The 13637-nt window shown below is 49.3% G+C and overlaps 1 protein-coding gene across 1 annotated transcript; it reads right to left on the minus strand.

Annotated features, from left to right (window-relative positions):
• Positions 1-5508: 5508 nt before the first annotated feature.
• FZD1 (frizzled class receptor 1) lies at positions 5509-9742 on the minus strand. The gene has a single exon (XM_069775331.1). It carries the CDS (start codon positions 9344-9346, stop codon positions 7559-7561), a length of 1788 nt encoding a protein of 595 aa, XP_069631432.1. The 5' UTR covers positions 9347-9742; the 3' UTR covers positions 5509-7558.
• Positions 9743-13637: the final 3895 nt, after the last annotated feature.

The following is a 13637-nucleotide window of genomic DNA, read 5'->3' on the forward strand; positions in this document are numbered from 1 at the left end:
TGTACACAACTAGGCTATAAATGAAACACTCATTTTCCTGAAGACAATCATGAAGGTGTGATTGCACCCTTTACTTCTCAATTTCATGTAAGAGCCAATTTATCATAATGCACAGTAATGTTTGAATTTGAACAAGTGGAAAAATCCTTATTTGCTCACACTATACTCTCAGTATTAAGATCAGCTCCTTGGGGATAGTATTTGCACTTGTATTTAACAGTAAAGTGTAATGAATAAAGAAGCTGTCAAACAACTTGAGAGTAAGTCACTTCTCTATTTGGACAGCAATGATTTTGTGATGAACACTGCACAGTGAGTTCCCAAGAATAAACTGGGATCCGAATGAGTTATATTCTTGCAATGGTTATAGCAAGGCAACTTCCAGTGAGGTTATCCGAGAGGGCACGGGCAAGCGAGCAGCAGAATATGAGCCACAGAAGGTCAGCCAGGGATGTTTTAATGGCACATACTGCCTGTAACTTCCTCCATCAAATGCAGGGATCAAGAGCAGCCAGGACAGCCTCCACCCTAGGTAGGTGGGGGAAAAACAAAAGAGTGAGCACATCGCTCGGGCAGCCAGGAAAATGAGCCAATTCAGCACAGTCCGAGTAGTGCTGCTGCTGGTAGGACATCCACGGAGTTCGCAGAAGACTGCAAATGTTACCTCTGAGGAAGGGTGATAGTCCAACACCCAAGATGCAGCAGCAGTCGTTGAACTGGTGGTGGGCAAGCTGCCGGGGGGACTGACATGCTCTTGTCTTGCTCAAACGGACTGCACACTCCTGTGGCTATCAGTCCTGTCCTTAACTTCGGTAGTACTCCAAGCATGGTAGTGGAGGTCAAACAAGTTACCAGTAATAAAGCAATAGTAATTAACATGAACAAGACAACAGAACAAGTCATACAGCATCAGTGAGTCATACTGTTAGTCTCACTTAAAGACAGCAATGAGACTAGCACCGAGTCACAGAATGTAAAACAGTTATAAAATATCTGAATTATACAAATGAGCATGCAAGAAAACAGCATCAAGACATCCCACCTGAGGGATACAGGCCACTTTCATTTTTCTTGTGATCTTTGTCATGAAACTATCCCGTGACAAATGACTTTTAAATCTGTGCTGTAGCAAGCAATTAATATTAGCCAAGTTATACCAGAACTACACAAAAAATACTGTTCTCCCTCACCCAAAGGGATTCTGGTGATACTATAATGTGGACAAGTTCCACCTACTGTGCTGCACTACTGATGTACGGTAGCCTTATATGTTAGCCTAGGATAACACCTTATTAAACACTGCAGACCATTAATAAGGCAACTATCCAAGAGACAACTAATTGCAAATAGAAGTCTATCACTTCAGTATTTCCGAAGAAGTTACTTCTAAGATAGTCCATTAAAAATACTTTTCATGGTGGCTGACACGAGGCTCCCAATGCAGTGTGTTTACACCAGAGTTTAAGTGTTATTGCCAAGTTTCCGCCTTAGTGCGGTTCAATCACATCCAATACTTTAACGCACTGCAACAAAGCCTTGGGATACTTGGACAAGGCTTGTGGGGGTCTCAACCCAGCAGCATTTCATGTGAGGTCAGTGGCTGAATGTGGGTCTTCATTAAGTGTTGTCTGTGTAGAAGACTAGAGTTTATTTATTCAACCTCAAGATAAGCACTTTAATGCTGCTGATTTGAATGCAAACAAGGGCAAGACCTCATGCCTGGAAGAATCTCTGATGTGGTTACACTGGAAGTTTAGACTAAACACAAGTTGAGATCTGAAACACGGTTGTCACAAAATCAGCATGTTTTCTTAAAGCATTTAAATTTTTTAAAAGCATTGTCTACAACTAAACTATCAAAGTAGTACTACTTTTATCTTGCAATTATATATTGCTTATTAAGGCCTATTTTGCTAATTCACTGAAATCTCTCCCATATGACAGAAAGGATACTTGCTTCTCCATTTAGTGACCTCAAATGACTAAGTAAGAGTGCAGAGTGAATTTCAGCTGGCAAGTAAATGTAATTATGGCTTTTTTTTTTTTGCAGAATACAGTGTTATCTAGACTGCTCAATACTGTCATTGGGCTACTCTCAAATGAATATGGGGCTCATAATGCTTCCAATGCCTCCAGGACCTAATCCTGGTGTGTTTAGTTTGTCCTTAAGGAGCTATTTCACATCTTAGAATGCTTGAAGACTTCTAAAAACTAAACTGTGAAAAGCAAAGCCTCAGCACTAAGTCACCAAGCCTTGCTTCCTAAACCTGCTAACCCATTTTTAAAATGATGGTACTGCTATTTCAAAACTGATCAGGAGCTTTAGAACAAAGCATTCCTCTGGTGACACTTCCGTGCTGTAAACACACAGGCAGCAAGGGGTTCCATCCAAAGCAAGAAAAACAAAGTTCCCTTTCTCCATATGAGCATGAATCATTGCCTAAGCCTTCCAGCTCAACTGATGAACAAGAGAGGCAAGAGATTTACAAATACGAGAAAATCCCACAGCTATGGACCTGAGAGCAACCCTCACTTCTAATGGGACCAAGCAGCTAAAGGACTTGCATTTTTAAATCAACATTTGAATTCAAAATCCATATGATCCATTCACTCTAAGTTTGCATAACATGCAGAGCAATGATGGTCTGGGTTCAACAAGTACAAACAACAACTAATAGAAATCTGAGAATTTAAAAGGGGGGGGGGGGGGGGGCGATATTCAGAACTGATTTTGCATAGTATTGCCACACAGTTCTGTAGTGCTGTCATTGGAAACATCAAATATAATGCAATTCCAGTGTTTGAGCACTAGAGGGTCAATTCATTATGAAAACGGAGCCTTACCTCAGTTTCCTTATTTTTATAAGTAAGCATTTAACCTCTTACTTACCACCTCTTGAGCTGTTATGAGTTTTGCTAGCTGAAGCTCCTTCTGAGGCCATGCAGCACTCAGATGGAGGAATTATGTCACACAAACACAAACTTTTTGCAAGGGTACCCTCGATTTTAAGCTATGCATGTCACACCAAACCCATGACTGCTTTCTCTGGTCAGCTGCAGGGTGCACACCTTTTTGAAAAGATCACTGTGTTGCTCTGGAAGTTGTCTCTTGTGGCTGGGAGTGGTAAAAGACTGATGAGGCACTAGCCCATAGCCCATTCTGAAAAATACTCATCCTGTACACACACAGCAGCCTCTTCTCATGCCTAATTATCATTCCTTTGAATAATAATAAAAATGCAAATACTGTCCATTTAAATGAAAGGGATCCTCAGCACCACCTGCGATTGTACTCCTGCCCAACAAAGAAGCACCCGGATGGCAGCAGACCAGTGGGCATCATCCAGAGGGCAGAATTCAGGCCCACTAGATTGCAGCCTTGCCACTCAATTAACAAACCCTAACACTTCTAAAAGTATATGCATATACCAGAAATTTGGGGCATTACTGTATGAACAAACCAGAAACCCTTCTCCTTCCCAATAGGATTTGTTATGGAAACAGCATATAATTTCATTCCAATACCACAAATTTGCCACTACATTAAAGAGCGTTACTGTTACTGAAGGATGAACAGTAAATCAGCATCCCCAGCTCTCCAGGCTACAGCCCTCTTCAGGGGAATGGTGATTCTGAGTGCCCCTTCATTTCAGGCTATAAATATATCCCATGAGAGAAAGCAAAGCTGTAGACTAAGGAATGCCTTAACAAGTACATCTAGCCCAACAAACTTTGTTATACCACAGTTTTGTTCTTATATTATCCTTCTTGTCAGGGACAAGAGAACTGGGCAACACTGCTTCTTTGCATACAGTGATACTTTCCCTGGTAAACATGGTACATCAATTATACAGACTGTGTTGGAAAAAAACCTGTCTAAATTCCCTGGAGGAATGGATAGATCTGTTTTTAACAGTAAGGTAAAACATCAGTGATGACTGCAATATACCCATGCAAAAGACAGCTTTGTATCATATTAATGAGGAGTCTCAAATACCATTATGTGAGAAATAAAAGTACAAAAAGGCAAGTCATACAGATAGCACCACAGCATTCAGTAATGACTGTGACCTTTGCAAATTACTGCCCTGTGAAAGTTCACAAAAATTAGCACACAAAAAAGCAGGGGGTTGCTCTTTTAAATTATTTTTAAATTATCATATTGTGCTCTCTAGTATATTTATTAAAATAACCAAGACTGAACATGGAGCTTCAGCTCTGCAACCTATGAAAAAAATCCCAAAGAACTGAAGGGGATCCATATCTGCTGCAAATCACGAACTGCAAATATTAACATTTTACTTCATGTAGAAACAGCAATTCCATTATTCATCTTTGAAAAGTTTTTTTTTTAAAAATTGGTCCTCCCATCCCTACCGTAAATACAATGTCACTATTACAAATAAATGTGTTCTCCCATGCATAAATAAATCACACACATTCAGCTGCAAGAAAACAGATCAGTCAAAATGGCTCAAATGTAATTATACACTGACCAAAAAGAATTCCACTGCAACTGAAATTGAATGGGTTGTACTTCAGGTCATTAGCTGAGTGCTGACCAGTACAATTTTAAATGCTAAAATAGCCCCCCAAGGGGAAGGGGGGGGGGGGAGACTTTAGAAAAATGCGTAAAAAAACTGAGAAAGCGGGAACTATGCTCATGTAGAACAAATTCAAAAACAAAAAAAACCCTGCCATGTTGTCTCACCTCATTATTTTGTAAAGCTTCCCTTACTTCTCTATGGCTGTTTACGCATCACTATCTGAAAGAAGTAAACCAGCCAAAAATCATCTACATCTTCCTCCAGATCTACAGAATGAAATGCTGCACTAGCTTATAACACTGGAAATCAGAAATGGAGTCTCATAATTAGCCAGTCTTTCCTAACAAATCCAGGCTTACAGAATGGCACTTCGAACAATGAATTAGAAAAAAAGGATGTGTTGTGTTGAAAGGTTTAAGAATGCGTGTACTTTCCACAAAGCTGAAATGCTTCCATGAACATACCGTTTAACTCTGGATTAACCAAACATTCCAAATTCAGGAAAACATAACTATTTCACTCATTAAAATATTCGGACAATATTGCAACATAGTGTGAGTGTCATTTTGAGCAGTGAGAAAATATTTTTTTTTTAATAGGAAAGGGAGAAGAAAGGCTAAGTTGAGAGAACCTTTTTCTTTAACAAAAAAAAAAAAAAAAAAGAACTGGTGAGCTTCTTTCTTCTCCTGCCATATAGCAGATCTCTTCTTGGATTTCACACCACCGACCATACCCTGTCAGAGATCTTGAACAGTTTACATTACTTCTTTTGAAGGATTAATCTAGACCGGCCCAGAGATAAAAACCAAAATGCACAATGAATTCCTACACTGAATTCCAGCTTTTTACTGTGAACTCAACATAAGAAAAGAAAAAAGGAATCCCACACATCTTGCAGTATATACACTGCTTTCACACAGTATTTAAGTTAGTCAGAGGAATACGTAAAGGGACAAGATAGTTTTGTACAAAACCTCAATTTATTTCAGAGAAATTAAAAATATGGTATTTAATATATATAAATTTCTATTCCTCTATAAATATAGATGATCTTGTGATAATGAACAGAAATAAATGCATACCAAATTCAAATAATTTTGCATTTCAGGGTATGGTAGCCATAGATAATGTTTATGAACCTAAATACAGGCATTTGTAATATAAAAAAAGTTTAAAACGATACAGTCAGGAGAAGCATTCTGCTTTTTTTTCATACAGAGGACTAAATATTCAAATGCATCTGTCAAAAGTTACAATTTCATTTTTAGCCTTTTTTTTCTTTTTGTGTTAAGAAGCACAATCCCACGCACCCAGGAGCATACAAGGTAGTAGATATATTGCACACATGGTAGCTTGTCTTTGCAGTATGCAATGTTATTACCGTACGGAAAAAAGGAGGGGGAAAAAAGACAGCAGAGGCCCTTTAAGGTCTCGCATCCCAGCAGAGCGCTTAACCATTCTGGTTTTCTGTTTTCCCTTCCTTTGTTTTTACTACTGGCAAAAATCATCACACCCTCATAATGCGTAATGAATTAAATGTCAATGAATTAAAATTCAGGGCAATGGCTCCAATGTTTCCCAAACGAAGAGCCAGCGTATGGATATAATTAAGTAGTAAAAAAAAAAAAAAAAAAGAAAAAAAAATTCTGAACGCTGCGTTTTATTCTGCTGAAGCTCTCGCTCCCGAGCCCGTATTTCCTGATCCTGCTAACCCCGGCCGGCAGGGAGGGGACCGGGGCGGGCGCCGGTGGCGGCACCCGCGGGGGGACCCCGGGGAGCGCCGGCCCCGCTCCGCCGCCGCCGCCCCCCGCTCCGCCGGCCCCCCTCGGCGCTTGCGACCGAAAAGCCGGCTCCAAGCCAGGCAGACCGAGAGGGCAGCTCGGTGTACCTCTGTCCCCACCCACCTCCTCAGCCATCGGACGTGCTACAGGTGCAGACGGCGTCAACCCCCCCCTCCTACAACAAAACCGGCCAACTCCTCTTCAACTGTGTGGTGCATTTAAATAAATCTTACAAAATGGTCAGAGGGCAGCCGGCAGCCAGCCCCCCTAGCCCCGGGCGCTGTGGAAAGGCTCTCCCTCCACAGAAAAACCCGGCACACCGCCGGGCAGGGCTGAGTGTTCTTTCTACACCCCCCCCACACCCCCCAAAAAGGGCCTGCCGGGGCCCGCCAGGGTCAGCGGGGCCCGGCTCCGCTGCGGCCGGCCGAGGCGAGCTGAGGCGCCGACCCCGCGCCACGGCCGGGCGGCTGCCGGCCCTCCCCGGCACGGGGCCCGGCGGGGGTCCGTCCTCCCCCCCACGGGACCGGGGCCGGCGCCGGCGCCGGGGCCGGGGCCGGGGCGGGAAGCGGCGCTCCTCCCCAACCCCACCTCTACCGCCACATACCTCTGGCAGGCCGGGCGCGGGGCCCGGGGCCCGGGGCCCGGGGCCCAGCCCGCGTCAGGAGGCGCCCCCGGCCGCGGCAGCAGCCTCGCTCCGGGCCCCGCTGCTCACGCAACTGAAACTCCCAGCAAAGCCATTACAAAACCTGCGTGGGGGAGAAGAAAGGGGTTTGGTTGGGTTTCTCTTACCGGCGGTTTTTCCCATCCTGCCCTACGAAATAAAAAATCCAACGCCCTTTTTTTTTTTTTTTTTTAAATTAAAAAAGGGGGGGCGAGGAAGCAAAATCCGCAAACGGGCTAAAAGTGTCCTAAATAATTAAAAAAGTGAGATTTTTGTAATTTAAATACAAATATACTTACAAAATCTTACACAGGCTATTTACATCCCTCTCCCCCAACCCGACAGCACGCTCAGTTCCGACAGGAGACGGCCCGAGAGGAGCGGGGAGGGCAGAGCCGGCGGTCCCAGGCGCCGGGGTCCCCACCTGGCTCGTCCTCTGCTCCTCGCCGCCCGCGGAAGCGACTCGCCATCCCCCAAAGTTTGCCCGGGCTGGATTAGCAGCTGCCTCCCGAGGCAGAGCCCCGGTCCCCCAGCCGGCCGCCATCCCCCCAGCCCGGCGGACAGGGGTCTCAGACGGTGGTCTCGCCCTGCTTGCTGTTGGTGAGCCGGGTGTAAAACTTCCTCCAGGAGTTCAGGGTTTTCCCAGACCAGATCCAGAAGCCCGAAGTGATGCCCACGATTAAGGTCATGAGATACTTGATCATGAAGACGGTGAAGTCGGGGCTCATGGGCGGGTGGTGGCTGCTGTGGTTGTTGGGGCAGGGGATGGCATAGCTCTTACAGCTCTGCGTGACCCAGCTCCTCTCCCACTGTTCCCTAAAAGCTTGCTCGTAAAAATAGCAGGCAATGACGATGGTGGCCGGCACCGTGTAGAGGACGCTGAAGATGCCTATCCTCACCATGAGCTTCTCCAGCTTCTCCGTCTTGGTGCCGTCGTGCTTCATGATGGTCCGGATCCTGAAGAGGGACACGAAGCCGGCCAGCAGGAAGGAGGTGCCGATGAACAGGTAGACGAACAAGGGGGCCAGCACGAAGCCCCGCAGAGCGTCCACGTTGTTGATGCCCACAAAGCAGACGCCACTAAGGACGTCCCCATCCACCTGCCCCAGGGCCAGGATGGTGATGGTCTTGATGGCCGGCACGGCCCAGGCGGCCAGGTGGAAGTACTGGGAGTTGGCCTCGATGGCCTCGTGGCCCCACTTCATGCCGGCAGCGAGGAACCAGGTGAGCGAGAGGATGACCCACCAGATGGAGCTGGCCATGCCGAAGAAGTAGAGCATCATGAAGAGGATGGTGCAGCCCTCCCGCTTCGTGCCCTGCGCCACGGTGCGGGAGCCGTCCTCGGCGAAGCGCTCGTTGCAGACCACCCTCTCCTCCAGGAGGAAGCCGGCGATGTAGGCCACGGCCACCGCCGTGTAGCAGCCCGAGAGGAAGATGATGGGCCGCTCGGGGTAGCTGAACCGCTTCATGTCCACCAGGTAGGTGAGGACGGTGAAGAGGGTGGAGGCGCAGCAGAGCACCGACCAGATGCCGATCCAGGTGCGGGAGAAGCGCAGCTCCTCGGGCCCGAAGTACATGAGCCCGTAGAGGCGGCCGGGCTCGCAGGGCGCCCCGCAGTCCTTCTCCCCCAGGAAGCGGTAGTTCAGGTAGGAGGGCACCTTCAGCGCCCGCGGGCAGGAGAAGCGCCCGCGGGGCTCGCCGGGCCCCGAGCCCCCGGCGCCGGCGCCGCCGCCCCCACGGTGGGGGTTGCTGGTCCAGCTCTCGGGGCGCAGGGCGGGCGTGGGGGTGCCGCGCTCGGAGGCGTTTTGCCCCACGCAGAGCTCGCCGGCCCCGTGCACCGGGAACTTCTCGCAGCGCAGCGTGTCGGGCCACTGGAAGCCGAACTTGTTCATGAGGGCCTCGCAGCCCTGGCGGGCCCGCTCGCAGAGGGAGCGGCAGGGCGGCAGGGCCTGCTCCAGCACGGTGCACACCGGGGCGTACATGGAGCAGAGGAAGAACTTGAGCTCGGCCGAGCACTGCACCTTCACCAGCGGGTAGAACTGGTGCACCTCCAGCCCCGCGTCCTCCTGGTTGGTGTGGCCCAGCAGGTTGGGCATGATGGTCTGGTTGTAGGCGATGTCGGTGCACAGCGGGATGGAGATGGGCTGGCAGTAGCCGTGGTCCGGGATGGAGATGCCCCGCTCGCCGTTGTACTGCGGCGCCGGCGGCTGGCCCCCGGCCGGCAGCGCCGCCGCCCACAGCAGCAGCAGCAGCAGCGGCGGCGGCGGCGGCGGCCGCGGGCACCGGCCGCCGCCCGCCCGCCGCCCGCCGCCAACTTCCCCGCCGCCGCTCGCCGCCGGCCCGCGCCGCTCGGCCATGCTCAGTCGGTGCCGCCTGCCCGGCCGGGCTCCCGCCGCCGCCCCGCCGCCGCCGCCGCTGCTCCTCCCGGCCCGAACTTGCGACTCATGAAGGGAGCGGCGGGCAGGGACGGGGCAGCCCCGGCCGCCACTCGCGCGGCCGCGGCGCGCAGCTCTGCCCGCACCGGCGGCAGCGCCCGCCGCGCCTCCGACTACCGCCGCCGCCGCCTCCGCCGCCGCCGCCGCCTGACCATTTGTGCCGGCCCCTCGAGCCCGCGCCCCTCGCCTCGCCGCGCCGCGCCGCGCTCCCTCCGACCGGTTTCCAGGCGCCCCGCAGTCTGCCTTTCACCGGGAGGGAGGAGCCTTGAAACCGACGCCGAACTTTCCTGCGTAAGGGACCGTCTCCCAACGCCTCACCCGGGGGCGGGCGCAGGCGGGCGCGGGGCTGCCCCGCGCCGCGCACAAAGGCGGCGGGGGAAGGGGGGGGGGGGTGCGCCGCGGTGGGGCGGCCCCGTGCGGGGCCGGGGGGCGGGAGGGGGAAGACGATCGGGGGGGGCGGGGGGCCGTGCCTTTTCGGTCGGCAGCGCGGAGGGGCAGGGGGAGGCCGGGCCCGCGGGGGCGGCTGCAGCGGGGGTGCCGGTCACGGCTGTCCCGGGGGATGTTTTTGGATTCCCCGGTGATGACGATAGTTAAGGCCATTGAACTGCGCACCTCGGCGGGGTCCGAGGCCCGTCAAACTCGGCGTCACCCCCGGCGGAAAGGCAGCTGTGCTAATTTCGGCTCCATTCACAGCCCGGCGGGGAATCGGTATTTGCCAGATAGCAACGGGCGGGGGGTAGGGGGGGGCCGGTGCTGTTGTGAGGAGTCTGGCGGCAGGGAGCAGAGCCATGGGGCAGCGTCGCGGCAGGGCCGCAGTCCGGAGGCGGGGGCTGCTGAGGTAACTTGGGGCGCGGGCAGGAGCGGCGGCAGCGCGCGGGCGGGCAGCGCGAGGTGCGCTCCTCTCCTCACACACGCCACCCGGGACGTGCGGGTGGCCAAAACTCGCCTCCCTCCAGGGACGCCCGCAGTATCTCGCCACCGAGTTACTGCCGGTGTCTCATGTGCGTCCTCCTCCTGTCGTGTCTACGGCAGCAGCCTGAGAGATGGAAATGACCCCAACGGGGCTTTCCCATTCCCCTTCCTCCCCCTGCCCAGTGGGCAGCTCTTCCAGCTTCATTCAAGATGAATGCTGCGTGACTTGCAAATACCTCCCGTCAGGTTTTTGAAATACTGGCCACATTCTGGGGGGGGGGGTGAATGGGCAGACAGTGACCGCCAACAGTGGCTATTTCTGCTCCTCTGAAGCCCCCTTGCTCACACAGAATGGAGGTCCTGTTGGCTCTTCGAAACGAGTAGTCGGGAAGAATGATGGAGGCTGAAAGGGGGATTTAGTGTACTCGCTGGGATTCAATAAGAATAATAAACCGTGCTCCTGGAGAGGAGGAGGAGGAGAATCCTACCACGTTCTCCAAACATTCAGTAACCAAGCCTCTGCATCGTGTACGTGAATGTCCTCGTATTTGTCCGACGGTTAATGCTGCCATTCAGAGCTGAACCAGGCATGAAACTTCTCCGGCCAGCTGTCTTCCTTCTCTGCAGCATGCTCCCACCCTTTCCACGTTATACGCTAATGAGCTGCAAAACTCCATTAGGGACAAAACAAGCCCAGCATTTATTTCTAGCTGTCACAGGTGGCAAGGGTTAATAAAAGACATCCGTATTTCTTGGATAGGTACAGATAAAATTTGGACCATGCTATTTAGGCCACTTTCTTTCTCCCAGAAGTGCTGTCCCACATTCAAACTAATTAATAGCAAGATCTATGCTGTGTAACGACTGCAGGAGTGGGATCAAGTTTAGAAATTGCACAACCTTAAATATGTCGACTGCTGATGTCCTCGTTTACTGAGGCTCACTGAGTTCTGTCAAGAACTCTCTTCTCAGAGGACCGTAGTTCAGAAATTATATGATAGCTTTTTCCATCTTCTGCTGAAAAAAAAGTTTGATTCCTTGCATATCGTATTTACAGTTTAAAGCTACAGATTTTCCTCTTTGGATGTACATCAGTAATTAAAATTACTAATTCCTTTCTAGCACAAAACCTAATTTATATTCAGCCCTAAATGATAGTATTGTTTTCCTATTCATCCTAAAACAATTGAACGATGGATCTTTAGACAGGAACAAGTAGTATACATGCTCTTTCTCATGGAAAATGACTGTGAATTTCTAGTCTCAGGAAGCCTCCATGGCTTTCTGCTTGTGATCTTCAGACCTGGGGACACATCACACAATCCAGGAAAGGTAATAAGATGCTTAAGTCCATCATCAGTTGGCTGAAATTCTACCTATGGGGGTCTGCATTTGAAATATTTAGGAAATACTTGCTTCTCAAACTGAAAAACACTGAAAAGTCACTGTTACAAGTTGCTGTGTGCCACAAGCCAGAAGATTCTTCTAGGAGAAAGATCAGTGTATACAGGACAAAGTTTGTACATGTAGGTAATAGCTTTTTTCAGACCAGCTGGTATAGAAGGAGAAGTAGACAAATTTCTGGGTTAACACGCTATTTTTTTGGTTCTGAAGCAGTAACTACCAAAGCTCAAAGCAACTTGGGAATGAGTGCTTAGGGCTTAGATAGGGATGTATCAGCGAGACCAGCTCAGAAGGAAAAAGTGGAAACAGGAATAGAGGGGGTGTTGTGGGAGGAAGAATGAGGGCTGAGAGCTGGTAAGTTCGGGAAGGTTCCTAGGACTTGCTGGTTTTAACTGTTTAATGATTTTTCACATAACAGAAGAAAATCCTGTGTGGAAAGAATCTTCCCAGAAGCACTTGTCCTACATTTCAAGCACCCCAAACCACAAAACTCATCATTAGAAGCATAACTCTCTGTGGTCTAAAACACCAGATCAGTTTAAACCATGCCTGAGCAAGAAATGTAGGATGTGTTGATGCCCATCCACTACTATAGCAATGAACACCCCCTGCCATTAAACCACTAGCATCCCCCAGTCTAACGTTTGCAGTTCCAGGACTGTAACGTACTTCATCCTGTGCACGGCTGCTTTCCTGGTAGTCTTGCTGCTGAAAATGACCACTCAGCAGCAGCATGAGCTCCAAGAGACTGTCTCCATAGACCAAAACACTGTGCTGTTGGTGAGGGGAGTTTCTCACAAAACAGGACACTCTCCCTCTCCTCTTTCAGACCTGATCCTTAAGGGAAACTACATAACTCGTCCCACAGAAGTGAGCACAGGAACTGGGTTTCCTAACTCTGCCCAACACCCAAAAAATGAGGACTCAGCAGAGATGCTGCTCTGATAATACATTGTAATTTCCTTCTGCTTCCACCCCCCCTGCTTACTTCTCTCCAGATCAACAGACTGCAAGGTAACTGTCTCTCCTTTTTGCTCAGCTAATAAGTGCCACTCTTTCTCCCATCCTTAACATCATTAACATCATTAATGTCCTCTCTATTCTAAAGCTACTATCTTCTTCCTTTCAGAGCTGGCTTAATTAATAAGTATCTTAGTAAATGTTAAGCAATTGTTCTTAACTGAAAGCTGCAGCTGGTGTTTCTAACCCAAAGAAAAGTTCGTATAACCGAAAGTTTGTGTCATTTTTCCAGCTATATGTCTTGGTCTAATAAAAGATACTACTTCTTCATGCAACCCCAGTACTGCACATCACATCCACAGGAGACTATCGCTGTGTGTCTGCCTTGTTCTTTTAATGAGTCCTTAGGTATCCACCACGGGTGACTGTTGGAGAGAGAAGACTGGACTGGATGCCACCTTTGCTTAGGTCGCTACAACAGTAACCGTGTTCTTACAAAGACAAATAGTATCTTCCTTAAAGCACGGGCACTCTTCCCCCTTGCCATGGAAATACAATCTTCCGTTCTAAAAGAACCCAAAATTTGGGCATTAAGATCATACCTTAAAAGGAATTTCAGCTTTTATTTCAAAACAATATGCTCATGTACTTGCTGCAGTAGCCACAAGGGGAATTAGGACTCTGGCAGGTGAGATGAGTACCAAGTTTTGTCCTCTTACATTGTTTATAACCCAGTAGTATCCTCACTTTGCTGCTGTCCTCAGGGTGCTGGTTTGTACTGGTTTTACTTGTTATGGGGGATGTGGGACACAAGTCTTTGGCCAAAAAAAAATTAATGAAGCTATCTAAATCTTTAATTTTGGAAAGAAACAAAGTTAAAAGTAGTTGCAGTATTTTCTTGGTTTCCTCTGAGTGACTGGCAGAAACAGGATAGAGT

Source organism: Haliaeetus albicilla, chromosome 2 (assembly GCF_947461875.1).
Source record: "Haliaeetus albicilla chromosome 2, bHalAlb1.1, whole genome shotgun sequence".
NCBI classification, from domain to species: Eukaryota; Metazoa; Chordata; class Aves; order Accipitriformes; family Accipitridae; genus Haliaeetus; species Haliaeetus albicilla.

Excerpts from the sequence above, each read along its gene's own strand:
- FZD1 (XM_069775331.1), bottom strand. The coding sequence starts at position 9,346 with ATGGCCGAGCGGCGCGGGCCGGCGGCGAGCGGCGGCGGGGAAGTTGGC.